At 51.4% G+C, this 25,671-nt stretch overlaps 9 protein-coding genes across 9 annotated transcripts; 6 read left to right on the top strand and 3 right to left on the bottom strand.

The window, feature by feature from the left end:
• Positions 1-1,030: 1,030 nt before the first annotated feature.
• On the top strand, positions 1,031-2,790 carry CC1G_03261 (hypothetical protein; the record flags this gene model as incomplete). Its single annotated transcript, XM_001830672.2, has 7 exons — positions 1,031-1,274; positions 1,324-1,377; positions 1,430-1,449; positions 1,507-1,582; positions 1,637-2,244; positions 2,298-2,460; positions 2,549-2,790. 7 exons carry the CDS (start codon positions 1,031-1,033, stop codon positions 2,788-2,790), a joined length of 1,407 nt encoding a protein of 468 aa, XP_001830724.2.
• A 1,364-nt stretch (positions 2,791-4,154) lies between these two features.
• On the top strand, positions 4,155-5,977 carry CC1G_03260 (hypothetical protein; the record flags this gene model as incomplete). Its single annotated transcript, XM_001830671.2, has 7 exons — positions 4,155-4,455; positions 4,510-4,563; positions 4,623-4,642; positions 4,702-4,777; positions 4,853-5,451; positions 5,516-5,678; positions 5,736-5,977. The coding sequence occupies 7 exons, from the start codon at positions 4,155-4,157 to the stop codon at positions 5,975-5,977; spliced, it is 1,455 nt and encodes a 484-aa protein (XP_001830723.2).
• Positions 5,978-6,887: 910 nt separating this feature from the next.
• On the top strand, positions 6,888-7,982 carry CC1G_03259 (hypothetical protein; the record flags this gene model as incomplete). Its single annotated transcript, XM_001830670.2, has 2 exons — positions 6,888-7,493; positions 7,559-7,982. The coding sequence occupies 2 exons, from the start codon at positions 6,888-6,890 to the stop codon at positions 7,847-7,849; spliced, it is 897 nt and encodes a 298-aa protein (XP_001830722.1). The 3' UTR covers positions 7,850-7,982.
• Positions 7,983-11,324: 3,342 nt separating this feature from the next.
• Positions 11,325-12,282, bottom strand: CC1G_14253 (hypothetical protein; the record flags this gene model as incomplete). Its single annotated transcript, XM_002911676.1, has 3 exons — positions 11,325-11,734; positions 11,881-11,912; positions 12,131-12,282. 3 exons carry the CDS (start codon positions 12,280-12,282, stop codon positions 11,325-11,327), a joined length of 594 nt encoding a protein of 197 aa, XP_002911722.1.
• Positions 12,283-13,715: 1,433 nt separating this feature from the next.
• CC1G_03257 (hypothetical protein) lies at positions 13,716-14,862 on the top strand (the record flags this gene model as incomplete). Its single annotated transcript, XM_001830668.2, has 6 exons — positions 13,716-13,904; positions 13,962-13,986; positions 14,041-14,072; positions 14,147-14,214; positions 14,283-14,365; positions 14,420-14,862. 6 exons carry the CDS (start codon positions 13,716-13,718, stop codon positions 14,860-14,862), a joined length of 840 nt encoding a protein of 279 aa, XP_001830720.2.
• Positions 14,863-16,610: 1,748 nt separating this feature from the next.
• On the bottom strand, positions 16,611-17,767 carry CC1G_03256 (hypothetical protein; the record flags this gene model as incomplete). Its single annotated transcript, XM_001830667.1, has 3 exons — positions 16,611-16,749; positions 16,811-17,456; positions 17,509-17,767. 3 exons carry the CDS (start codon positions 17,765-17,767, stop codon positions 16,611-16,613), a joined length of 1,044 nt encoding a protein of 347 aa, XP_001830719.1.
• Positions 17,768-17,843: 76 nt separating this feature from the next.
• On the top strand, positions 17,844-19,525 carry CC1G_03255 (hypothetical protein; the record flags this gene model as incomplete). Its single annotated transcript, XM_001830666.2, has 2 exons — positions 17,844-17,992; positions 18,049-19,525. 2 exons carry the CDS (start codon positions 17,844-17,846, stop codon positions 19,523-19,525), a joined length of 1,626 nt encoding a protein of 541 aa, XP_001830718.2.
• A 246-nt stretch (positions 19,526-19,771) lies between these two features.
• CC1G_03254 (mitochondrial carrier with solute carrier repeats) lies at positions 19,772-20,997 on the bottom strand (the record flags this gene model as incomplete). Its single annotated transcript, XM_001830665.1, has 7 exons — positions 19,772-19,841; positions 19,895-20,064; positions 20,120-20,376; positions 20,426-20,642; positions 20,705-20,797; positions 20,855-20,890; positions 20,944-20,997. The coding sequence occupies 7 exons, from the start codon at positions 20,995-20,997 to the stop codon at positions 19,772-19,774; spliced, it is 897 nt and encodes a 298-aa protein (XP_001830717.1).
• A 315-nt stretch (positions 20,998-21,312) lies between these two features.
• CC1G_03253 (hypothetical protein) lies at positions 21,313-23,226 on the top strand (the record flags this gene model as incomplete). The annotated part of the gene is made up of 1 exon (XM_001830664.1): positions 21,313-23,226. One exon carries the CDS (start codon positions 21,313-21,315, stop codon positions 23,224-23,226), a length of 1,914 nt encoding a protein of 637 aa, XP_001830716.1.
• Between the last annotated feature and the right edge of the window lie 2,445 nt (positions 23,227-25,671).

The raw sequence follows: 25,671 nt of genomic DNA, 5'->3' as shown, positions 1-25,671 counted from the left end.
GGGTTGGTCGCGGTCGTAGCCAATTGCAGGGGAAGAGCAAGGCTGTTGGTGGGGGCAACCGTTGTGGATTACCCTGATGGTTTAAACGGTTATTAAGGCCACGTTCCCCTCTTCAGGCTTCTGTTCCCACTGCTGCCAGCGTAGTCCTGACATGATCAACTTAATGAGCTTGATTCCCTTCAGCGCTGTCCTGTCAACGACTGGTACCAAGGCGATCTCTTCGTGAATGTCTCTGCACGTCGGTGATGATCGTACGCCAATTGCGCGATGTGGGGCTCCCGGCGTGTTGCTCATCGTCGAGAATTGCGAAAAGTGCCGAGAACTGGTAACTGGGAATGGAGACGGGTTTCTGGGAATCGACCTTTACGGTCATTGAACACAATTGCACACCGGCGGTGAGGGTGACCACAGATTCAGAAGGCACTTTTGGTCGCAGAATGTGACGGTCATCGCATACAGAGGCCAATGTGCGGAGTTTGAAACAATCTTGTTTCTCTCCACGAACATTGTCAATCATTCCCAGTTTGCTGCGTCATGTCGTCGTTAACGCCTTTCACTTGGACGTATACTGAGGACGCGACGACTACGCGACGAACACTACCTCCGTCGAGATCAAAGTACTAAAAACCGTAACCCTCTCCGTGATGGTAGACAAGAGCATCAGAGGCCAATTCAAGGTATATGTTGTAGCCTTAGTATGAACATTTGTGTTGAAAGGGGTTGAATACTCCAGAATGGAAGCTGATCATTTCATGTGCAAACTTCTAGCCCTCTATCGTTCTAGGTAAAGGCAAAAGGCTATAAAGTGCAAACCCCGAGGGCACAGCAGGGCAGGAAAACAAACAATGGGAACGTTTTCCTCGTCGTCAACCCCGGCCGTGACTCCGCGCATCGCACACACATACTACCGCCCTCGTAACTGAAGGCCAACTATTCACGTTATCCCGGCGACCTGATAAGCCAGAGGAATAAAAGCTCTCCTCTCTGGTGTCTCAAGTATCCTTCCTGCCGGGGTTAGTCGCAACTCGAAATGCTTCGCGCTGGCATTCTAGCCAGGATTCGAGTCCCGCCTCGCACTTTCCTTCTTGTTTGCCTTGCCGCATTGATAACGACGCTCTTCGTTTCACATATTCGTGACACAGCTCCCCGTCGTCGACCTCACCACAACCATGGCGGGCCCAAGGCTAGCGAGCATTCAGTGTCCGGTCGCGATTGTCACTTAGGAAAAAATTCTTCATCCCTCAACCTTGCGTTCCCTACGCGTCATTTCAGAGGTAGGTACAATTCTCCTTCATCGTAAACCTGGCCTGACCTGCGCCACAGACAACCTTCGTAATGATACATACTACATCACGTCGTGGGCGAAAGCCGGTTTCAGTAGGCCTTTTCTATCCTTTTTTCACTTCAATGACTCACTCTCAATTCCTAGCAAATATGTTTATCAGTTATGTTCGTCGCTGTTCTTCTTGGGCGCCCACGATGAGAACTCAAAGGCATTGGTCGTAGATGCATCTAATTTACCTAGGTTTTCTCTCTGACCGAGTGCCAATCCTGCCTCCGTTTGTTCCTGATGATCATATCCGTATGTTACTTTCTTCATCCGAACTGAACAGCACCCCCACTTATCACCAAATAGCCCAGTCGGCTGGCGCACTACCATTTACATCGGTATTCAAGTTTCATCATCTCCGCCAGCACCTCCGCATATCAATACTAGAATGGTCCCAAGTGAAAAGGCTTCCCGGACTTCGGTCTTCGAACCCCAACAGTCTCTACAGCAATCCCAACGTGGAATCTATCGGATGTTGGTCGACACTCCCCGAAGAAGACGGCCAGTTTGTATATCCGCGCAATACAGAAAAGCTTTTGGGTCTGGACGTGGCCTACACCAAAGTCCCTAGATTCACGAGAATGGATCCAAACGACGACCGGGATCCCAACGTCAAATTCCACTCGTTGTCGGTTACTATCACGCCCAAGCACAGCTACGCTCCTTCAGATAGCTATCCTCTTGCGGCAGCCTCGCCGTCTGGAGTGAATCTACCGCCGGACGAGCATTTGTCCTGTTATGATTCACTTTATTTCGCTACAAGTGGGGTCTCCGATCTGGAGTGGAGATATTCCTGGGGTCCTGCCTGGCGTCGTGTTGGAACCCATTTAAGATTTACCGATCACCTCGTCGACCTTACGAAGAACTATTTGCGCCAAGCATTTGCTGTACCTCCAGGAGGTGAACTTCCGCCGGTAAGGCCAACAATTTTTTTTTTCTCCTTGACCTGTGCTGAACTTCCTCCCAGCTCATCACAGTACATATCCGCCGGGGGGACTTCGCAAATCTGTGCCACGACGAACAGCCGTGCTTGATCGAGCCAAGCAAGTTTGCCAGTGCAGTTTCCGGGATCCGCCAAAAGTTGTCCGACGACCAGGGACTGAACGTCACCCACGTTTTCGTCACTTCAGGTTAGTGGCTATCTATTTCCAAAACACCTTGTCATTTCGTCTGGGGTTGATTACGTGCTAATATTAATCCTTCTTCGCGACTTTCCAGATGAAGTTGACCCCCAGTTCTGGAAGACCATCGACGGTTTTGGATGGAAGTATATCAACCATGCCAGGGAGCTAACAACAGAACGCTTTGGCCCGTGGTACCCACCTTTGATTGATACGGTGGCTCTGAGCATGGGAGTGGGGTTTGTCGGAACCGATAAATCCACATTTAGCACCTTGAGTGCGTGGAGGGTGAAAGATTGGAATAGGGGGGAAACGAGACTGGTCACTCGGGAAGACTGACAGATGTACTGTAGCGCTCGAAATAATCCTACGGGATCCTCCCAACCCAAGAGTAATGACCCTGCTCCAGATCTGGGTTTCCCTTTCCTTTCTGGATCTCAGCGGCGCATCCGAACCAAGGACCCAATCTAGGTACTCCCCACATGTCAAGTCAACAAGGAGGTATTCCGTTTGCAGCAATGTCGTTATCTCTCTAGATCGGTATGGCTTCCTCCGCCGACGATTCCAAACTATCCCACTGGGCGCTCCTCCCACTCGAAACACACGGTGTCTACGTAATATTGGGTAATTTTCATTAAGACATTGGGCGTGTGACCTGGCCATGTACGTTCAGCGGACTCTGTGCCACAATCTTTCATTGACTGTCCCGCGAAATGGTCAATTGAAACTTGGCCTCACTTTCCACGGGCTCCCTTCACATCGCCTCGTGTATTCGCAGGACTCGCACCCATTCAATATCCTGACGTTTACTGCTCCGACGAATATTACTCGTTCTGCTTTACCCAGATCTGCAGTAGCCATTCAATTGACTCCCTTCAACATCGAGGGGATCTTCAAGCGTGTGAGTTCATGGAACCGTGCTCGTTTCTAGCTTACCGGTGGCCGGTGACCGTATGTAACTCAGTCGCTGACGGGCAACTGCTGTGTACTTGATGGCTACATAGGTTATGCAGAGGGTCACAACATGAAATTCATCCCGACGACTCACATATCCAGGCGTTTGCCCCCAGGCTTCGGATTCTGAATCTTCAGTCGAGACTTGAACTAGGCGCCTGTGTTTTCGGCGCTTCCTACCGGACTCCACCGGAAGGGAGTCGCCGGCAATGGGTGATGATCAATTGATGGACTGATGGCATCTGGCACGGTTGTCCCTGGCCATCGCATCCCGATGATTTTCCGCTTTTGCTCGGTCTTCTCAGTGAGATTCTCAATTTCACTTCCTTCCTAAGGATTCCAACCCTTTCGTTTGTATCTGAAGGCGCAATGGACCAATCTCGCCGTCTGTGCGCGAAAAGAGGAGTCCATACCACCCTCGGTACCTTTCACCATGACGGGCGAGATAACGCAAGTGGAGAAATAGATAGCCAACATTCCGCTTGTCTAAACCGCGTCGCGACCGACGGCTGGCTGGCTCCAATGCTCGCATTGCTTTGCTGGCAGCTCCAATCGACTGCCGTTTCCCGCCAGCCACAACCTCTCTCAGCCGTGTTCGCCGCCACCTGGTTGTAAAAGGGGACTTCTGGAAACCCCCACCCCCTGCACTTTGGCGATATCTCTTTCCCTCGAACCAGGCGGTCAAAACGTCAGAGACCGAGGTTACACTACCTTGGACGTTGTACCCGAACTTAGGTCAGAGGCTAGCCATGGTGATTCACGGAAACCCATCGATGCGTTGGCTCCCCCGACTCTTGGCAACTGTGTCGATATCCATCATTTTTAGCAGTTCGCTTTCCCTTTTCTGCCTGGTTTACTTCTACGATAAGCCCAGAGAAGCTTGGCTAGAATCCCTCCCCCGACCAAGCGGCTCATCCGACTCGAAGAATCACACTGCTCCTGGCAGTGATTGGCTTCTACCACAGACATCCGAGCCGCCGTTTGGATCGCACTTGGACTCTTGGGACACCTCATACTATGTGAAGGGGGAGCCGACAGAGCTATTCAGAGGTGCGTGGGACTGTACCATAGAGCGACTTGTAGACTGACAAGTTGTGCTTCCAGATAACCTCCGGAACGACACTTCCTATATCACATCATGGTGTAATGCTGGATTCAGTGAGCAACCAGTGGCTGTTGGGCTATGACAAGATCGCTGATTCCTTCTCGCTCACTAGCTAACGAATTTATGGAATACGTAGGTCCTGTGTTGGGCTCTTAAGACGTCTCTTTTTGATTGTCGGTGACGCGATCTAGATCAACTTAATTTATCTTTCCATCCTCGCGGAACGCGTTCCAATCATGCCACCTTTTGCTCCACACGACCACATCAGTATGTCTTCTCCATCTTCTCGCAGATCACCTTTTCCATTCTTCATTTACTGGCGCTAAATCCCTTTCTTTCTAGGCCCGGAAGCAGGAGTGATACCGTTCGGCGAAATCTTCAATCTCACCCATCTCCGTTCGGTGCTGCGGATGCCCATCCTGGAATGGTCGGATATCAAAACGTTACCGATAACCTCCTTCCCCCAAGTCTATTCTACTCAATCGGTGGAACCTCTTGGCTGTTGGTCGACACGTCCTGAAGAGACCAACGACCCTGTTCGAAACGATAACCTCATGCGCCACTTGGGATTGGATCCTTCCTATACGAGGATGCCAGATTTGATTAGGCAGAGCGCGAACAACCGGGGCGAAAACCACATTGTCTTTGCAAAGGTCGCTGCCGCTGTGCATCCTGGCGGACCACTTGTGAAACAGGACGACTTGCCTATCATGGCGGAATCCCGGGAAGGCCTCCGTTTGAAGCCTGATACCCAATTGACTTGCATCGACCAGACCTATTACATGACTTCCGGGGCAGAATATTACGAGTGGAGATTCGCTTGGTCACCCGCTTGGAGATTCGTTGGGCGCCATGCGAGGTTCACCACGACTGTCGTCGACCGTGCGGAAGGGTACCTGAGGCGCACGTTCCAGCTCGGCCCCACGGAGGAGATGCCAAAGGTATGTCGGCTGGTTTAGCAACCTCGTTTCCGTGCGGAAAGGCTAATTGCGTGTTCCGACATAGTTTATTGCGGTCCATATGCGACATGGTGACTTTATCGACAACTGTTACTTTGCAGGGCACTGTTTGTCTACTGTAGAACCTTTCGCGACCAAGATAGAACGGATGAAAGAGAGGTTGTTGGAGGAACGGGGAATCTCGGTTTCCCATGTCATTGTCGCGTCAGGTATTGTCCCGTTGAGTTTTTGCTTGCGTTGCACGGAATAACTCACTCTCCCTCTAGATGAAACGGACCGCAGCTTCTGGGAGGATATTTCATCACGCGGATGGTATCGCATAGACCACGACGCGGAAAGAACTAAGGAACGCTTCGGGGAGTGGTGGCCGCCGCTAGTTGATATCGTCGTCCAAAGCCTGGCCACGGGCTTCGTTGGCACCGAAGATTCTACCTTTAGCTTAGTGAGTGGGAGGAGAGTGGCGGATTGGAACAATGGTCTGTATATCATGGTCGATGGACGGGAGTAACTGATCGGATGGGCTGCCAGACGCCCCTACTTGACTCAAGCACGCGTAGGTACTTAACACTTACTTAAATCACACCCCGTGTATGGATGGTCGGTGGCGACCATATCTGCATTGCGAATATGGACTTTTTCGACAGCCCACCTATTCTCCACTACCATTGTAACTTGTTAGGGTCGCGCTCGTCGCGGCGTTGTTGGGTGTATGCGCGCCTTTCGTCATAGCTTACATCCCATCTTAAACTGCACACAAAGGCAAAGGACACCTGCTTCGCCATCGCGGTGATAAGGAGTGATGCTTGCCTTTCGGATGATTCTCGAAATTGACCATTCTTCTACTGAGGCACTTCCAGGTTCTTAATCGAACTATATGGAGTTTCAGAGGCAGGGAGGTGGTCTCGGGAAGTTCAATGCAATGGGTTTTAACAACGCTATTCAATCCACCTGGATACAAATCCAATATTAATCTGACCTCGACATTGACGTGTCCAGCCGAATAAGTACATACTAAGGCTCCGAGCCTCCGACGGTGGGCGCTGATCTTGACGCACCCGGTAATCGAAAATGGATCCGTTGCATCTTTGCGAGGTCATTGTCGCGTCCTATTATTCTCTGAAAGACCTCCAATCCGTTACAATAACGGTTTGGCTTGACTATCAACTTCTAAGGAATAAACAATACCGTAGGACTTGAAATTGTGTGTAGAGGCTGACGTAGAAAATGGACAGGATCAGAAGCCGATACCGGTTTTGGGAATTGCGACCGGGAGTGGGACCGAATTTTGTTTGATAAGGACAAGGCTAACGAAGACCGCTGGCTTTTTAGTTTCCCTCCCTTATATTACAATCCGGTCCTCTGCAGCGTCTCCCCACACATTCTTTTGCTTTATCTTCTTCTTTTTCTCGTAGCTTGCAATGTCATTGCCGCTCACAGACACTCGCTCGTCACTGCATGACCCATTTGACCGGAAGGTCCCTCCGTTGTCATCCACATCATCCTCGTCTTGGCCCATCGTCCCTCAGCTCCTCAATGTCCTGCATCCAAGGAAAGCAAAGTACCGGAAAACCTTCATCGGGCTCACCTTCATTGTGTTCCTGTCGACCTATGTGTTTCTCATCCACGGCTCGGCACTTTCTCCGACATTAGCGCTGCGACATACACAGTCTCCAGCCGCGGACCAGCTCGCAATAGCTCTGGAATCAACAGAGAACTCAAGAGTAGGGGAAGAAGGTTCACGATTCATTCCGCTGAACCCCCACCGTCATGATTCCTCCACTCGTGGTCGCCACCGTACACAGTACCCCGCGCTTCATCTTACGCCAGAGGAGGAGCTTGCTGCAATCTCGAGCTTCATTGCGAGTTTGCCTCAGAACGTCATTCCACCCACCGTCAACCCTTCTCGACCCATCGACCCAGAGCTCGTGCTAGATTTTGACACCCGGAGTCCACGCGCCGCCGACGAAGTGCGGGTGATGGTTCAAGATGTCTGGACCCGGAACCCGGTATTCGTCTATTCGAGAGTAAGTGACATAGTCTTCGATTTGATTAACATTCGGAATACTAACGCTATCATCGTCTTCACTAGCTTTACTCACCGGCGTCCCGAGAACTCAAGTCCATCCTTTCCAACTTAAACCTTTATCCTGCACCCACAATCATTGACGTTGACATGCGTGATGACGTCGATGTTCTCAAGCCCATCCTCGCCCGGTTAACGTCGTACCCCGAACTTCCAGTACTGCTGGTCGGTGGCAAGACTGTTGGAACTGTCGACGAAGTCCGGGAGATGAGCAAGGACGGACGGCTACAAAAGGTCATTACGAGTGCGGGTGCGGTGGTGAATGGTGCAAAGAAGAAGAAGGGCAGGAAGCACTGATGATCCTGTCACTTTGTGATCCTCTATCTTCTTCCCATCTTCTTTTCTTTGATTAATCTGTCAACGTCACCCTCCACGCCATTCTCTTACGACGAACCCTGGCAAGCCTTGGATCATCGGGGTATTTTTAGACGACCCCGCACTCCGATACTTGACATTGCCACGGACGACGAGACGACTCGGACATTCAGAAGAACGACAATGTACACCGCGGGCCTCCATCTTCTTCCTTATCTATCGCTTTGGATCTATATTGGTGTACACAAGGGGCCTTTCAATTCCTTACGTAGAGGTCTTTCGCCATCTGCTGACTCTGCTTTCTTATACTTATAATTCCTCGCCCTCCACCCCTTAATTTCTTTTCTTCCCGCTCTTCCTTTCGCTTCTCGCAGGGGGGAATCAGGGTTCTTTTGTGCGCTTTGCCTGTATTGTCTACCTTACCTCAAAGAGATGGCACGGTGTAATTTGGGTGTAATGCTTAATTCTGTACTTCTTCGGCGCTTCACCTTTGCACCACGCTCCCTTAGCCACACCCCATCCCGCAGCCTACAGCACTCGTTCTAAACGCTTTGGCTATCTACTAGCACCTGCTCGTCGGCACCGACGCCAGGACCTTTTCCATCGGCCCATCGTCGAGCCCGCCGCGATTAGCACAAGCACGACCTCTATTATGAGCGTCGGAGCGCCTCCATTCTTACTACCCCTGTGTACATTCCTTAGCTCTTCGATCAAGGAGTGCCGGCGATCCCCCTGGACTTCGAACGTCGTTGACTGGCCTTAGTATGGTCGTTTGCAAATGGCCTGAGCGCAAGGTCTCCCGGCCTTTCGAATCGAGATGCGTGGCTTTCTCATCCCTTCTATTCGATGTCTCCTCAGTCGCGGGCAAATCACTTCTGCTGTCGTCTATGCTGTCGTATAATAGGTTGCGTACCACATGAATGATAAATTGACTGCTATAATCGTACGCTGGCGAACTTCCAAAACTCGTCTGCCAATCCGAAGACATACAGTGGTACTGCAGTTCGAATTCGTGGGGAAGCCTGAGGCCAGTGTATTAGGAGCTGTACCTCGTATACGTACAATTGACGAGCTTCGAACTTCGAAGACGAGCGTCCGTGAATAGCTCCAACCGAGCCAGTTCGACCTTCAGATAGTATCGACCTAGCCGTCCTCGACACCGGTGCAAAGAGAAGTCAGGGGGGAGGGTACTAGATCGTGTGCCACGGTGGGGAGATTCTAGCGAGGGCCGCAGCAACTGTGGTCGCCAGCGAACGCTTCCGAGGACTTGCTTGGGCCAGTTGAAAGACCGGGAAATGGATATGGGGATCGATCATCATGGCCCTGAAACACGGAAGCCAGGAGGGAGTGGGATATCCGAGAACTAAGGGGGATACCGGCGACGAATGCAGCGAGGATGCGACGAGAATAATTTATATATCAATGGGGACCGCTTTCAAAATTAATGTAAGCGATGTCGAAGGTCCGAGAAAGACTAAGGAACGTTGGTTATTGTTTGAAGAGCCTGCATCATAACGCCGGAGTATGATGACCTCCCAAGGATGGCTGCTATCCGGGATCGTCAGTGATACACATATACGTCGGTAGCCGACTCGCGCTCGCGAACAGCGCCGCTCCTTCGCCCGACATAAGGTCTTCCACGTGGCGATAGGCGACTCAATTTGACTTCCACCTGCCCGCGATCCCAATCTGCGTGGCGCTCGAGTTGTGAATGATCTCTGCAGATTGTGGTAAAGGATGCCTGTTTTGTAAGTGTTGTATTCCTGGAGAGCCGAATAACAGCTGGGGGCTCAAACTGACTCCAACTTGTGGGAGAGATGAGATGGAGCATATGGAATAAAGATGGAATCGGTCAACCAAGCTGTGAAACGTCGAAAGGCGACCGTCGCCCTGACCGACACTGTCGCATCAAGGCGCATCACAAACCTGGGCCAGGCCTGACCCTTCCTTCCAACCTTTTACACCTCCAAAGATAGCGCTTCCCAGATCGCGTCGGGATGAAAGAATGATATGGCGCTCACCTATTACGCCCTTCGCCAATTGAGAAGGCGCAATAAGAGAAGCGGACCCTGCAATATTCACCCCTTGCGCCACTGCCCACAGCCTTCCACAAGCGATTTCCGATTCACCAGCGGCGTTGATTCCAACCTATCAAACAATCATCGACGTCGGAGGGGTCCCCTATCGCGCCGCCACCCTCTTCCACGTGGAATTAACGTGGTAGAGGTACTCTATTGATTTGAATGGACGAAGCGGAACAGGTGGCGGCGAGATAGAGCCACGAGACGAGGGCAGGAACACCAAGACAATTCATTGGCTCAGTGGCTGCATGGATGCAGTTGGACTCCAGTGCCGTGTGCGAGATTTGCAACGGTGAAGTACCTGACGACAGTGTTCCAGCTCAATTGCCCGGTAAAAAGTGAAACGTGCACAGATAGGGATTCATGTGTGTGAAAGGACCACCTACACCTTCCGTCGTCGGACAGTCTGGTGGTTGATGAGCGCCGAATGTCCACAGTGGGCAAGGGAAAAGGGACGAGTGCCGTATGCGAGAATGTCCAGACAGTTCAAGACAAGGCTCGGTTTCCAACCACCTAGAAAGTGCCGGTGCAGGGGCCTCAACCAACGGTGGGAACTTCGCATTATAGCAGGAGCAAGTGGTGTAGCACTTTTACGGTTGAAATCCAAGAGAGGAGAGGACGCTGAACCGTAGTGCCGCCGTGAATTCAAAGACGAATCGCCCGCCGACCTGGGCCAATCCAAGTCCGCCGATTCGTCCAGAAAGAGAATCCAACCCCGTCTACAGGAAGATCCCTTGCCTGCGGGGTATGTAGGTAGTAGCCAAACCAATCATAGAGAGCCGTCGACAACGACAATCCGTTGAATCAAACTGAGCCGAGTGGGACGAACAGAATGAACAGAATTCCAGGTCGTTTTCCATCAAATTGAGCATTGAGATGCTCCGTTGTCGGGGTTGATTCCTTTGGAAGGTGTAGCCGCCTGTTAGTAGTCTTGGACGGTGATTAAATGGCTTCGCCGTGACAATGCTTACATCAAGCAAGTCGTTTGTGAAATGGGTCATCCTAAGTTCGGCCTTGACCTGTAGGCTGTGAGCCGTAGTGGGCCATCAAGGAGACCCACCTGAACGCCAATGAATTCGAAGGAGCTATACAAACATGCTGTGTATAGCATGCTCACCTATGATTCCCAACGGAGATGTATGTGTGAGTGGCAAGCGAAGGAACGGAAAGTAGGGTAAAGTGGGCAACTTCCAACTACACGAGTCAAGAGGTCTCCGTCCTTGTGATTCCCAGTAACGCCATTGTACCTCTCCAGTAAGATAGATAGGCTAGATAGAGGCAAAAGCATCATGTAAGGTTTGTCAAGGCTTGAACAAGGAGGCTGGCCTGCTGTTGATAAGATGATGTTGTCCCGTGTTGACAGCCTGATTAGATTTTTAGAAGAGGGTCACCAAGAGTCCGATGACCTGTCGGAGTACGTCCTTTGGAGGTTCTGGATATTTTTGTCCTAGTCCGAGCGATGGATGTTGAAGTACTAGTAGACATCGGGCAGGTTGCACCTGGGGCAAAGACGGCCGCATAGAATAGTCGTGAGCGTAGGTCACATGAGCCCATTTCAAAAGATCAGTGCAGGGCGTTATCGCCAGTGAAGCGTGGTACGACCTAGGGGATTCAGACGTCCCAGGGCGCCTCCACGGTTTGTGAAAGGTGATCAAGTTCGAGATGGACAATGGATTGGAGGAGTCGTTGGGGACCCCGCTCGAAGTCCCGTGGTTTGCTTCTTGTGCGCTGAATGCAGACCGAAGGCCGGCCGTGTGGATGTGACCATAGATGACCACATTCAAGACTGAAGGAATGTGGGCATGAGCGTCCGGATGACGGTACGAAGGAGGTATCAGGTGCAAAGCTCCGACAGACACCGACCCTTCTGGCAGGGCGGCTATGCAAGCAGTCGGCAAACGCCGAGAGCCCTTCCATGCCAAGTTGCCGTACCGATTTCGCTCATCCAGAGACAATTGTGAGCACTAGTAGGCGCCCATGTTCAATTCCATGATGGGAGTGGTGCTTTCATGATCATAGGGTATGCAGTATTCGCTCAACCTTTTGGCGGTAGTGCTTGCTGTCAGGAAACGATCGGTAACCGGAAGAATTGGCCTCTCTTGGGCTCTTCGGCACAGATAGACGTGACAAGCGCCACAAAACCGATCTACTAATAGTGAGTTCACCTGTATGAATGTCATACAAGTAGCCCGTGGTACTCGTGGAGCTTGTTCGACAGCCTTCCTCGTTCCGACCATGAGGTCGCATATCCGAGTTAATATGGCTTATTTCCTGGGTTTTCCTTGAAGGCAGCTGCTGCCCATCCTGCGCCAGGGCCCTTTGCAGGAGCCCCATGTTGCCTCGATCATCGCATGGATCGCATCAAAGTAGTTAATCAAATTTTTCGCAAGATGCCGGAGGTTTGCCATTGGAGGGTGGAGGAGGTGAACCTGCAAACTCCGTTAATTATAGGTCGCTCCTCCCCGGTCTGAGGGCCATATCCAGACGTGCGAACGTCAAACGGCTCCTGGTACGGTGTGGTATGAAAGCCGAGGTCAACTTAGGTCAACCCTTACATACATAAGCACGACCATTCCATGAAGGAATGTACCAGAGACCGTCGGATTTCGGACTCGCAATCAATAGTCACTGACGCATTGTGGACGGCTGCCTCAAGACTGACTGATTAAAAGATTGCATCCTTTCGGAACAGATACACTGTTTATGTGGACGATCAGCCTACTAAGGAAAGTGGAGACCGTCACGCAATCCGTGAAAGAATTTTGGGAAATCTAATCATGTCTGTGGGGATCCTTAAAGGAAATCCATGGAGGTTCCCGGATTGACTCGGTAATGCATCTATTGTCCGGGAGAAGACCTCTTCCCAACGCCAATGTGAAGCGAACATAGGTCATTTCTGAACTCCATGCTGAAGATATCTCTAAGTGCCTTCAAAGGTAGACATAGCAAGTACAGTCAAGATGTAAAAGAGAAAATAAATCGAGTTCCAGGAGTTTTACCAATATTTCGAACCTTTTAAGGGCACGGTTTTACGCCAAGGCGATCGCAAATGACCATCTGGTTGGGAGGCTTCAAAGAGATACCGCATCACCGAAATCATTTTGGGACCCTTAGATACGCACCAGATCTGGAGTCAGGTCTAGTCAGGTTCAGGTTCGTTGCTAAATTGGCTCTTGTCTACTAATTTGGAAGGCCAAGTTCTTGTCTTTGCGAATTACAGAGACTGGGAGCAGGCCTGAACATATAGGCTCTCTTCCCGGCATCTTCCAGGAAGCGGAGTCAAAATTCGGGCACTGGTCCCTGGGGAAGTGCATTGAATTTACGAGCTGTTAGGCTACCTTCTAAACAACGAGGAGGTCAGTTGACAGGGCTTTTCGAAACGACATTCGAAAGAGAAATGAGTGACACAATGCAGCTGACTTCGTAATGCATGTTCTCGCCAGTCCCATTCGTATTCTTCCAGGCACACTGCCATCAGGATCATTCCCACCGGTATCCCCTGCTTGTAGTTGCTAAAACTCTAATATTTGCAAAGGAGGTTTAATTCAAATCTCTAGATCCAACCCACATGTCGTAACGTCGACAACCCATCAAACCTGATTCTAGTGGCTACTTGTTGTGGGGTCCGAGCGAAGCGATTCGCCGCTCTTTATAAGTACCAGAGTCCCTCCAAGAATTCCACTTACCATATTCCTTCCTCAAGCCCCTTCGCCATCCCTTCCACCCACCTGGCTTTGTCCAACTATCCCCACTACTCCTCTACTATTATGCAGCGAGCAACTTGTACTGGAATCCGTATACGCTCCCCCGCCGACGCCCGTGTTATCTTCCACGCCGTCTTCAATGACATACTACCTATCGTGACAAGACGTCTGGACACTGAAGAGAGGAGTCTCATACAACCTGGAGCCGTCTACGTCTGGGAGGAGCGAGGGCCCCATGCAGAACTAACAGGAGTACGTCTTCGGTCGCCCACATCTGTGACCTTCTATTTACCTGGTGCTACCTCCTAGGTTGGAATCGAACGCTGGACAGATGGTATGTAATTCATCCGATTTCAATGGCTTTCTTCGTGCTGACCACTTCTGACAGGAATTCGCTGGGGACCATCACGAGTGCGAGAGGTCAGTCCAAACGCCCATGCCACTACTTGGTCCGCCGCAGGAAGCTGATGCGAGTATTTTCCTCGACCAAATAGGGCTTTCTCTTCTATCACGAAAAGTCCCAGCAATCATATTCTGACCACCTCTACGGGGCCGATAAACCGTCAGTATCTCGGTGGCTCTCGAATCTTATGGAATGCATGTGCTAACCTCTGTGTGTATCGAAAGCAGACATAACCCACGGGCCGTCCTCATCAAACAAACATACACCGTCTTCGTCGATACCGCCAGAGGGCAACGGAAATGGCATCTGAGTACGTCTAACAGCTTCTTAGGGACTTCCATACCCACTAACTGTTCCCCATCAGTCGCTTACTTCACAGAAGAGTCCCTCGACCGGCTAAAAACCATCGAGGACTTCCCTCAACTTGCCTACCTCGAAGTCCCTCCTGGGAAATACAAGAGTGCTCGGTCAGCCAAGGGGAGACCAGACAACTACTTCCAATCTTCGGACGCCGATTCGAACCACTATTCCCAACTCGAGTATGTTTCCTATGCCCCAAACCGACGGACTTCGCCCAATCGCATCGAAGGCACCCCAAATCGACCTCTCACATGGGTAGATACGTCACCCCACAGTGAACGATCGTCAAGACGGCGGACTCACCCTTACAGTCCGTCTTCCGCTGACGATAGTGGTTCCGATTCTGGCCTAGCTCCTCTCGCCTATCTCCAAAATATTCCACCTCCCCGAAGACATCCTATAGATGAGAAAACACTAATGCTCTTTACGGCTTCAGGCCGCCTGTAACACTAGCCCACCCTACCACGCATATCCGAACAATAGCCCCTCTGTCTAATACGAGTAGTCAACGAAATGGAGCCCCATCACTGTATTTTTGGTACATACCCTTTGTTTTATTAGCATTCAACACATCTAGTTAGTCAATTAGAATACACTATCCCCGGTGGAAGCGAACGATGACCGTGATCACCGCCCATTATCACCTATTACAGCACAGCCTTTCCGTGCCCTCAGGGCTAGCCTCCTATTGTAAAAAGCACAGGATATGACCCGATTTTCAACGAGAAACTGCACACAGTTCAGATAAGAATGACAGTGTGAATGCTGGGAATGATAGTGTATGTAACTTCCCCGGCCAGAAGGGAACGAACGGACCTACAGGTGACCCAACACTCGACGGAGATCGCGAGCACAACACCTCGATATGGTGCTACTATATGTGTGTCGGCCCTTTACGGGCTTACTAAACACACATTCGTCAGTCTGACTACGGGAGACTAGCGTCGACCGGCGTTCTCTGGATTGAATTCTTTGGGTTCAACAAATCAATTGATACAAAGAGATACGCATTCCTCACCAAATTCCAATCAACGGATACCGTCATTGAGTGGGCTTGACGACGGCGGAAGTCACAAGGTACTCGGTTGCCCCGTTAATTGTTTACCGGGAGGTCCATTTCTTCTGTCGAGAGACACATGGTCGACTTGTTGAATGAGGAAGGTCTGGGGTCTTGGAACACATCGGCTGCGAAACTCCAAACTAGAGGCTTCTAGCGAATTCATTAGTTGGAAACGTAGATGTCTTTCTTCTAATTTGAACACCACAAGGGCGGTCAGACAGAGCGTTCTATCGGCAGAAGCGACGACAGCCCTTGCCGGAAAGCACACATGTATGTACCCTAGACGAAGAACATCGTCCAAACTCTGGGCCTTGACGTCAAGATAAGGCAATGAAATCAATTCATTGTATTCGCGGTTCCATCGTGGGGGACTTCAACGGCAATCCTTGATCCCGTATGCAAGATCTGGCGAAACCGTCAGAAATTTCCGTCAGATGTCGGCCGTTGTACTGGGGAGGAACATAGACACACCGAGATCTCAGGAGCCAATCGCCCCGGGTACTGGGTAACATGTACCTTCCCACCGGTGCATCCAACATAATGAAGGTTCATTGACTGCTCAATGCATATGTGGCCTTGGGTCGGGCCGTTGAATGGGATCGAGTGACACTGGTAAACGCACGTTAGCAGTGAGAATGGTCGAAGTCCACGAAACGTCGAAAGGCCAGAAAAAGAGTTCGTGATTCTACGTTGGCTTTCTGACACCAGAAGCGCCGGGGCCTCATCGTGGGGGCATCGGAACCTTGAGCGCGTGAAGCGAGGCTCCTTGCCAGAGTTGGAAGAGGCTGATCATGGATACGAAAGCCTATGAAAGAAGATACGGCGTCCTCATCGAGAGTCAGGATGTAAACGTCTGCGGGCGTTCAACACCCATTTGACCATCTCTCTCCTAAACTTCCGCCTAACACCAGATTTCGAGCTCGTCGTTAGGGAACGGGGCCCTTTGGGAAAAGTGAGCAGTCCATGTCTTTGGGATCGAATAAAGCGGACGCTGTTTCAACCCGAACGCCACTGAGAATATGGAACCTCCTGGTATTACGACACATTGGTTGAAAAAGGAATACTCAGCTTTGAACGGATGTCGATGTGGTGAAATCATTTGATTAAAAGGTGTACCAAATGTAGGTGCATATATTCAGTCTCTCTTCGAGGTTACAGCAGTGGCAAGCAAGATGCTCGGCAGACTTTGGTCTCCAATGCTGTAGAGGAGCGTGATGGAGCCAAAGACGACGAGCAGTAGAACGATAGTCGTTCCCGTCAATAGGACGAATGGCCTAGATGGGAAGAAAGAAGGTCATGAGCTACTTCCTCTGGACAAGGTTGAATAGTACTCACCCGCTGACATCCTTTCTCTCACAACTTTCACCAACCCATCGATCGGTCTTGACTTTGTCACCCTTTCCTGTCTTTGTGACACCACAGGCACAGACGTAGCAGGTGCGACCGGACTTGGTCGCCTTGACACATTGCCCTCGACTCGAGCAAGAGCTGGTCTTCTCGTTACAGGTGTCGACATCAGCAAAGCAAGTTGAGATGGCACCAATCGGTTCTTGTGGGAGAGGGTGATCTGGGAAGGGCGATTGTTGAGGGTTCGGAGAGCGCTTCACAGAGGAGGACGACTGGAAAGTGAGAATGGCGACGTTGAAGTGTGGTTTGTTCTGAACTGCATTCTCCAAGAACTCTCGTAACTTGGAAGCGAAAGCGCGGTACTCGTTGCTTGTGGATCCGTATTTCTGTCGCAAGTCTTGCAGCTTGGATACTTCGACCGCAGCAAACGCGGGTCCGGTGGTTGAATGGAAGAAGTCGGCCAAGTCGTCGACGTCATCCAACCTCCAAGATTCTCTGGGAGAGAACAAGTTCGAGTAGGCGTGGCGGGCACGGTGAAGGTAGGTAGAGACCACTGATGCCAACGAATCAATGTTGTTGGGAGTTGGCACTTGCTCTATCGTTGATGAGGCCTTGAAGTCGGACGATAGCACCGCTGGACACCGGTTCAGACCGCAGCTCAACTTCAGCATTAACATGCAACATACCATTCGCATCGTCCTCAGTCAGAGTCAGCAAAACACCGTCCTTGACTCCGGCGCCGACAAAGTCCTCTGCAACAGTCAAGGCATTAGGAGCGTCTTCGAATCGTTCCAAACCAAGATGACGCGAGACGGCTGCACTCGCGGCCTCGAGCGAGTTTACGCCGACAGCATAGTCTCGAGCAGGATACAGATAAATATTAACTGCCTGGGCGACCTGCACACTGGCAGACAGCACCAGACCGACTAGAATATGAGGGAGCATGTCGCTGGAGGGCGCTCCGTCGTCGTGGTTGGCAGTGAAGGGCTTTGTTTGTCCGAGTTTGTACGACGTCCAATAAATGGCATTGCCCGAAGGCGGCAAGTGGGGAGATCGCGCAGACCACGACTTTCCACCAAACTTTAATGTAAACCAATCCCGTCCTGTACTCGATTCTCAAATGCAGACTATTCTGAATCGTAGTCTCGACGTTATCGACCCATTCAAATGGTAAGAACGCGAAACAGTGCACCAGAAGCAGCCCCTTGATGACTCATTTGTTGTAGTGTCTTCACCGTCCCGATGGCCATCCAACAAGAACATCCTAAGAAACCACCGCCAGAGCTGCCACCTGAGCTATGGCTCGAGATATTTCAATTCGCCACCTACGTGCACCGATCCGCCTCAATCAAGCCATTAGATCCCTTCGCCGTCCAGAGGATATCGCGCACTCCGATGGCGGCCAATACCCCGGCCCTAGCATTGTTCACAAAGCTGGCATTGGTTCAGGTGTGCAAAGCATGGAGGAAAGCGACGCTGCCGATGCTATACGAACACATCGTCATCCGGAGTCCGTCGAGAGCCCAGATGATCCTCAATGTGCTGCGAGGTAGCAGGGGAAGTGTGGCTTCACCTTCGCAGTCGCCGGGTCGAAGCGTTGGTTACGGCTCCTGGACGCGTCATATCGAAGTGCTCACCCACTCTAGAGGTTCAGGGAGACTAAGCTATCTCCAGACGATCTTCTCTATCTTCCAGCAGTGTCCAAACATTCGTATTCTGAGCGGCATTTGGACGCGCCCACTACCGGAGGAATTCCTCACCGCCGTAACAAAGCTCTATGGTCCCTCGTTGGAAGGATTGTACTGGAGTGAAGCAATGGATATGCCTCACAGTAACCCCGTCATGTCACCAGCAGCCACGTTTAGGTTGCTCGCCTCGTTCAGGACGCTGCGAATTCTCGACCTCAGGCATGTCACACCGAAGAACGGTGCTTCGGAGCCGTACAACCTTGACTGCACAGAGTCAAGTACCGTCCTCCCATTTGTCGAAAACCTAATCGTATCGAGTCACAGGCGTAGTCTCGACATTGCTTCACGTCTCTCCCTCCCGAGACTCCAGAACCTGACCATCAAGACACCCCTACGAGACACCATTGATTACCACAAACTCAGGAAGTTCCTGGCGGCCCACGGGTCGGCTTTGGTGTCAGTCGACCTCCCTTCACCCTCCCCCGACAATGAATTGGAACCAGATTCATCGTTCCTGCGTCGGGAAGTTACTCACATAAATCCAGAACTCTTCCTGGACCCTGATACATGTCCCAACCTGAACTCCATCTCCTTCCCTGTAACATCACCGGTCCCGCAGACGTCGGACAAACCCCATCCCTGTTTGCGTCGCATAGGTTTACGCGGTGTACGAGCAGACCTTTTGTACCCAGACAAACCCAGCCTACTCGTTGATCACCTCCGCACCATCACGGACAAACGGTACCCCAACCTCGTGGTGGTGCAAACGATTGGCTACTTGGTGGAAGCAGATTGTGACAACATCAAGAAGGTCTTCCCTTGGTGGGTGGAGAGGTTTGAGGAAATGGGAATTGATTTGCTGGATGGGGAGGGCGTCCTGTGGCTGTTTACCGAACCAGAGCCAGGCAGTGAAGAAGCGGAGGAGCAGGATGGGTCCACTCTGACTACCGATAAGGACCGCACTTCAGATTTATCTTTACCAACGGACAGACCTACTACCACAGCCGCTCCTTAATGATTTTATATGCCACGGGCACGGACACATTCCTTACTCTACTTTATTTCCTGTCATTACCTTAAACCCCTCTAATAAACCAGCATTTATCATCGTGTAACGAACGAGTGATAGGGCCCAGGGAATGGATATCTTTTGAACAACAGATGGTCCCAAACCTACAGCAAACACCCGAATGGAAGCGTATTTTAGTCTAAATATGAACAGAGCCCAGCCTAAACGTATGGGTATATCCTTGGTGCCATTCTAGATTTTATCGAGCACCCTCATTGCCATCTCGAACCCGAGGAATGTAGCGCCATTGGCGAATGGCGAACTAAATGTCGAGTAAGCAGTGCGCATTCCGCCAGCTAACCGTGACAGACGTACCGAATCAAAGTGGGACCCAAGCCCCGGGTGAAGGCGCTGATACCCTCTGTCCTCCATACCGTCTTGACACAGTCCAGGGTGGATTTGTATTTTTGGCCCGTTGAAGGTGAGAACCCGTCAGTTTGCATTCGGGACTTGATCATGTCTATTGGGTAAATGATAGCCCAAAGCTATATGACCGACGTCAGATGAAAATGGAACTCCCTAGGAAATAGGAACACGTACAGCATAGCCGGCGGTTGCTCCGTACAGAACAGAGTTGATAGGATTGATTTGGTCTCGCCTGATCCCCTTCTTGCCCATCTCCCACTGAACGAGCTTTTCGTAGGTCAGGAAGTAGACACCGTAACCGCTTGCTTCACGCCATAATGTTGCGACCTGGCCCTTGTAGACACCCTTGATACCGTGAGCTGACCAAATCTTCTTGATAGCGTCGCCAGGGCCGGCGTATGTGGGGTTGGTGTTTGATTGTGTCTGCAGACCTTTGGGGAACATGAGTCAAGGTCACAATCACGAACAGAGGCAACATACGAATACGAATGTGCTCGACAGGACCAGAAACAACACCGTTAGCCAGGCCGGCAAAGACGCCGGACAGGAAGAGTTGTTGGCCAGTCAAGGTCTTCCCTGCTTCGCCCCCACGCCCCAACGCCAGGTTTTGTGCTGCGAATAGCCTCTTGGCGTATTCCAAAGCTCCGAATTGAATGGAAACACACACTCCAATACCGAGGAGAGGTGTTAGTGTTCCCTGGGAGCAGATACCACGTTGTTAATCCCGACTCCGTCGTACGATACCCAAGGTGTGCAGACCTTGTAGAACGCCAATGGACCTTCATTCTTGAGGATTCCGCCGGCACAGTGAAGCATGCCATTGTAAGTTCCTTTTGCAGACGTTTGCATGCGCTACAGCAGAAGGCATGTTACTTCTCCTGTTGTATGGCGATGGCCAACATGACTCACAACTTTGACAATGTCAAAAGGTTGCCCAACGAGAACCTATCCCCAAAAAGTATCAATACTGTGGTGTATTCCAAGCTGACACGACGCACCTGGGCAATCCCTCCAGCAGTGCCAGCTGTTAGGTCCTTTATCGTGTTGGACATGTTGGCGGTAGGGGCGTTGGGGAAACGTCGGCGAGGGAACCAACGCGGATGGGAGAGGCTTGGACCCTGTTGAACAACATCCCCATTCCGCCAAAGCCGACGATAAAAATCGTTCGGTGCCAAGTCGAGGGGATGGCGATAAGATAACGACCCTAAATCTAAGGCCTCTGCACGCTCGACCAAATAAAGCGGATTCAAACCCTAACTTGGATCAAAACCCTTTTCGAAATATTGTTTCTGCGAACGACTATTACTGGACGCGATGACGACTAGCCGACGACCTCAGACTTGCTAAATCTGCTACTAGATTGCCCCATGGATGTTCAAGTTCAGCCAACAGACCAGTCACTGCCTCCCCAGACTGAAGAGTGGGAAGAAGATGAAGACTATGACGACGACGACAGCAGCAGTAGTGATTCGGACATTGACGCTGAGGCCCAGGAGCTTGCTCGAAGACTGGGCGAGCAGTTATGGGCCGACCTGAACAGTGGTTCTGCAGCGGGGCCTGCTGAATTGACGCCTGCAGTGGCCCAACCAACAAACGCGGTCGTACAGCCAGAAGGACCAACACCATACAAGAAGGCAGAAGAGGCTGCATTACACACCATTAACACGGTATTACAACTCCTTATAAACGACCCACAAGCCCGAAATATTCTCGCCTCTACATCCGTTCCAGAACTCGGCGGCAACGTCTTCGACCTTCTCCAACAATGCGCAACGTCCAAGAGCATCTCGAAGGCCAACGCGATGCCTTTGAGCCAAGTTCTGGTTTCTCTCGCTAGATCGGAACAACTCTTCAGCGGGCTTAGACACTCCGATGCTTCTGCCGTCCAGCTTCAGCAAGGCAAGCGGAAATTGGACGAAATGGAAGAAGCGCACCTACAAGATGCTGGGAGGGTTGCCAAGCGACCTTTTATCCCCGAGCAAGACCTCCAAACTCAAGTGACGAATGCAGTCCAGGGAATACTACAGGCCTTCGCATCTGCTCCTACTCCACTTGACCCGACCCTCATATCCTCTATCCGCCTGCAACTTCATCAAGTCTTCCTGTTCGCCGTAACTTCGTCCGCTCGAGGAGGTCCAGAGATGCACCCGCTGCAGGAAATCAGTGGCTTGATTCAAGTCGTTGGTGTTTTGAGCGGTATCCAAATTGGTCAAGGCCCAGAGGCAGCAGCAGCAGCAAGCCAGTACCCACCTGGCTCTTATCCGTGGATTCCTGGCCACGGCCCTCCACCGGCGACGGATATTGGGACAGCGGTATATCCCTGTTTAATCACCGGCTGCAAGAAGATCTTCTCCCGGCTATACAACCTTCGCGCGCACCAGAGGAACCACGCCGTCCATCGACCGTTTCGCTGCACCGCTTGCCCAGCTTCTTTCGCTAGAAATCACGATCTGAAGCGTCACGTTAAGCTTCATGATCGCAAAGCGTGGAAGTGCGGTTCGTGCCAGAAGATTTTCTCTCGAAGGGATGCTTTCAAGAGGCATACCAACAGCTCGAAGACCCGCGGTCCTAGAGACACCTGTACGGATGCAGATGTGATCGAGGTGGAACTGGACGATGAAAGCTCGCATGAGACGCACCGAGAGGAACGCAGAGCCAAACTCTGGACGGGCATTGCCAACGGGTCGATGCAGGGGTTTTACCGCGAGCATGCGACAATGGAAGAGGGTGAAATACACGAATCGATCATCCATGCTATTCAAGGCTCGGTGATGACCTTGCACCCTGTCCTCCAGGGCCTTGTCGGCAACGTCCTGGGCATTCCCGCCCAACCAGGTCAGCCAGACCCACACATGACTGACGCTGCCGGTAGCCAAGCGACGTTAGCCAGCGTCATCGCTCGAGCGCAGTCGCAGAACCTACCTTCAGCCCTCCCGCCAGACCCTTCGATGGTGCACCAACCTTTGCCACCGCCCGAGGTCGAGCCAGCACCCCCGCCGCAAGACGTGGAGATGACGGCTGCACCCGCCGAAGGACCACAGCATGACCCAGGCTCCACAGGCACGAGTTTGGCACCGTTGACCATGTATGGCTTATCGGATGAACAGACGAAGCTGCTGGAACTTGCGATCGCGAATGCTGCTTTGGCTGCCCAGGCACAGGCTGAAGCGGAGGCCGCCCTCGAGGAGGAAGACGAGGATGAAGACGAAGAAGAGGAAGAGGAAGAGGACGAAGCAGAGGAGAAAGAGGCTGAAGCGCCTTCCGCGGAGCCTGTCACATAATCCATCGGATCTGGTTTGGTGGCAAAAAATACAGTGCGGTCAAGATATACTACTACATGCAAGGTCGGTTCGCTTCGTATCAAAAATACAACAGTGGGATCGTCAAACTGAAATAATTTACATAGGGGCGGGTCTAGTTCGTGGGGATTCCCGCAACAAAACAGCTCTCAAGAAAGCAAAACGGCCATGGTGTCGAAGATCGAAAAAGGGAACATCTACAGCGTCGACATTTTTTACAACACGCTTCATGACGGGTCACGAAGGGCTTACCAGCGGGTAATGCAACGGCTACATTTTTGGTTTTGTGTTCGGCCGTCTTGGAGAGTTGAACTGCGTCCGTACGCTTGCGTCTAGCTGTCGCCATTTCTCCTTGCTCTCTGCACTTTCTCGCTTCCACGCTTCAGCTATTGCCTGTGCTAGCGGGGAGGAGGGGATTGGCGTCGGTTGTGGTGGAGGTTGTCTCCGTGCATTCTGCGGTGATTGTGAATCGGCAGTCATCTGGATTATGGATGAGGGCATACGAGGGGTTGGGCATGTTATTGAGAGGCAGAAACTCGGGTTAAGAGAGGGAGAAGGGCGTACAGCGATAACTCCTGGTCTTCGGTGTATTGGAATGGAACGCGATGCCTGTTCATTCTTATATCATTAGCTCGGGCAAGGAGTGAAGGACGCTACGATCAGCTATTAGAGATTCTACGAACCACGATAGTTTCCAATGATCAGGGTTCACACCCGCAGAGAAACAGGCGAGGGACAAAGGGATATCCTATATCAGGTAAGTTGAAAGGGAGTTCAAAACGGTGAATGAGATCGGGACATGCCGTTTTGGGAATGGAATAGATGAAAACTGTAGAGGAAGAGAACGCCGTCTCGAAAGGTATTGCGGGTTCGGGAGGGAGAGAGGGAGGGAGGGAAGGGCGTCAGTGCGGGAAGCAAGGAGTTGGTGCGTCAGTGGGAGAAGTGTCCGGTTCGCTGATTAGGATGGATTTTATAAACGGATATGGGCTTGGACAGCGCGGGTAACGTTTTTAAGGAGATTGTAAGATCCAAAATGATGGTGTGTGGGCTCGGCCTTGACGTTCCTAAATTTGATGGGATGGGTTGGGGGGAGAGTTACACGCGACTTGCGGCTCGCTGCCCAGCTTTTTTTGCGATAAATCCTCGAGGCCTCATGTTAAGCGCAAGGCTCTGGAAAAACACTATATTTTGCGCATCTACAACGCTCCCTACTACATATATCTAAACTGGATCTAAATGCTCTCGTAGGACGCATCATTCGTGCCCGGTGACAGAGAACGCGTTCGTACACGCCGCTTTTGCATAGTTCAATCGAATACTTCTTCACAGGCTTGTAGAACCTTTCGCGGGTTGACAGTGCACCTTTCCTCCGCTCGAACGGAATGTGTTAGCTCCCCTAGATATAGATACGCCATTGCAAGTGGCTTGCTGTGGGCCCTCGCCACGAAAACCCGTCAATGTCGCAGTAGTCCCGAACTCCCCACCGACTCGGAGGTAAAAGTAAGGTAGAAGCCTGAGATACTAGGGCGTTTCCTTCCCTCGCCCTTCCAAGGTCCGTAATAGAATACAACATTGACTATAATCGCTTGGGGTGTGTGATAAGATCTTTTGAAAGGAGAATATCTGGAGTACTTCGGGGCAACTGTTAACACTAACTCTTTACTGGTGCCAGGTCAATGACCTCTTGTCGGCGGGACCTGGGTATTCACGCCGCGCGGGCGAAGTTGTTAAACTCTGTGATGAAACATGGAAGGAATTCGATTGCAGTACGTATGGAAGTTCTGCATCCCGCCCCTCCTGATACCGTCATATTTCTCACCCAAGCTCCCCATTGACTCACCCAACCGAGAAACGTTCGCACAAAGACAGAAACCTAGTGCGAAAAATGTGTATTCGTGGCATTCATTTCCACAGAGACCGCTCTGGATTACCTCTCCGTCGCCTATGATAGATGGGGAGGAGGAAAGCGCTTGCAGTCTTCCGTCGAAACGTGACGGCATCGTCTCAACAGCAAATTTAAATGAAAATTCGATCACAACTTCGTCATTTGCAAGGGTCCCTGTGCGCCTTTGAAGGTTTTGTCGGCCATCACCACCGCGTAAGTATTGGATGGTGCCACTGGGAGAGCGGGGGGAATGACGACTCGCTTACATACCTGTAAAGCCAAGGGCCACGCAATTCAGATCCAAATGCAATGTTCGGGGATGGGAGAGGAACGATGACGCAGTAGTCGTCTAAGCTCGAGTTCCGTGTAACAGAGCATGAAGTTCCGGCCTTGAGCTATGACGCTATCCACTTGGTTTAACAGCTTTCGGATCGCATTCCGTCGGCGAACTTCTCTCTGTGTGGCCTAAGTATCCGGCCCATTCAGAAGGAGTCTAAAGGGGATGAGCGGTGGACCGGCTCTCCCATCGCGTCTTCCACGAT

The sequence above is a fragment of the Coprinopsis cinerea genome (assembly GCF_000182895.1).
Source record: "Coprinopsis cinerea okayama7#130 chromosome 3 map unlocalized cont3.3, whole genome shotgun sequence".
In the NCBI taxonomy this organism is placed as follows: Eukaryota; Fungi; Basidiomycota; class Agaricomycetes; order Agaricales; family Psathyrellaceae; genus Coprinopsis; species Coprinopsis cinerea.
The sequence above is the reverse complement of the archived record's forward strand: the minus strand, read 5'-3'. Positions and strand labels throughout refer to the sequence as shown.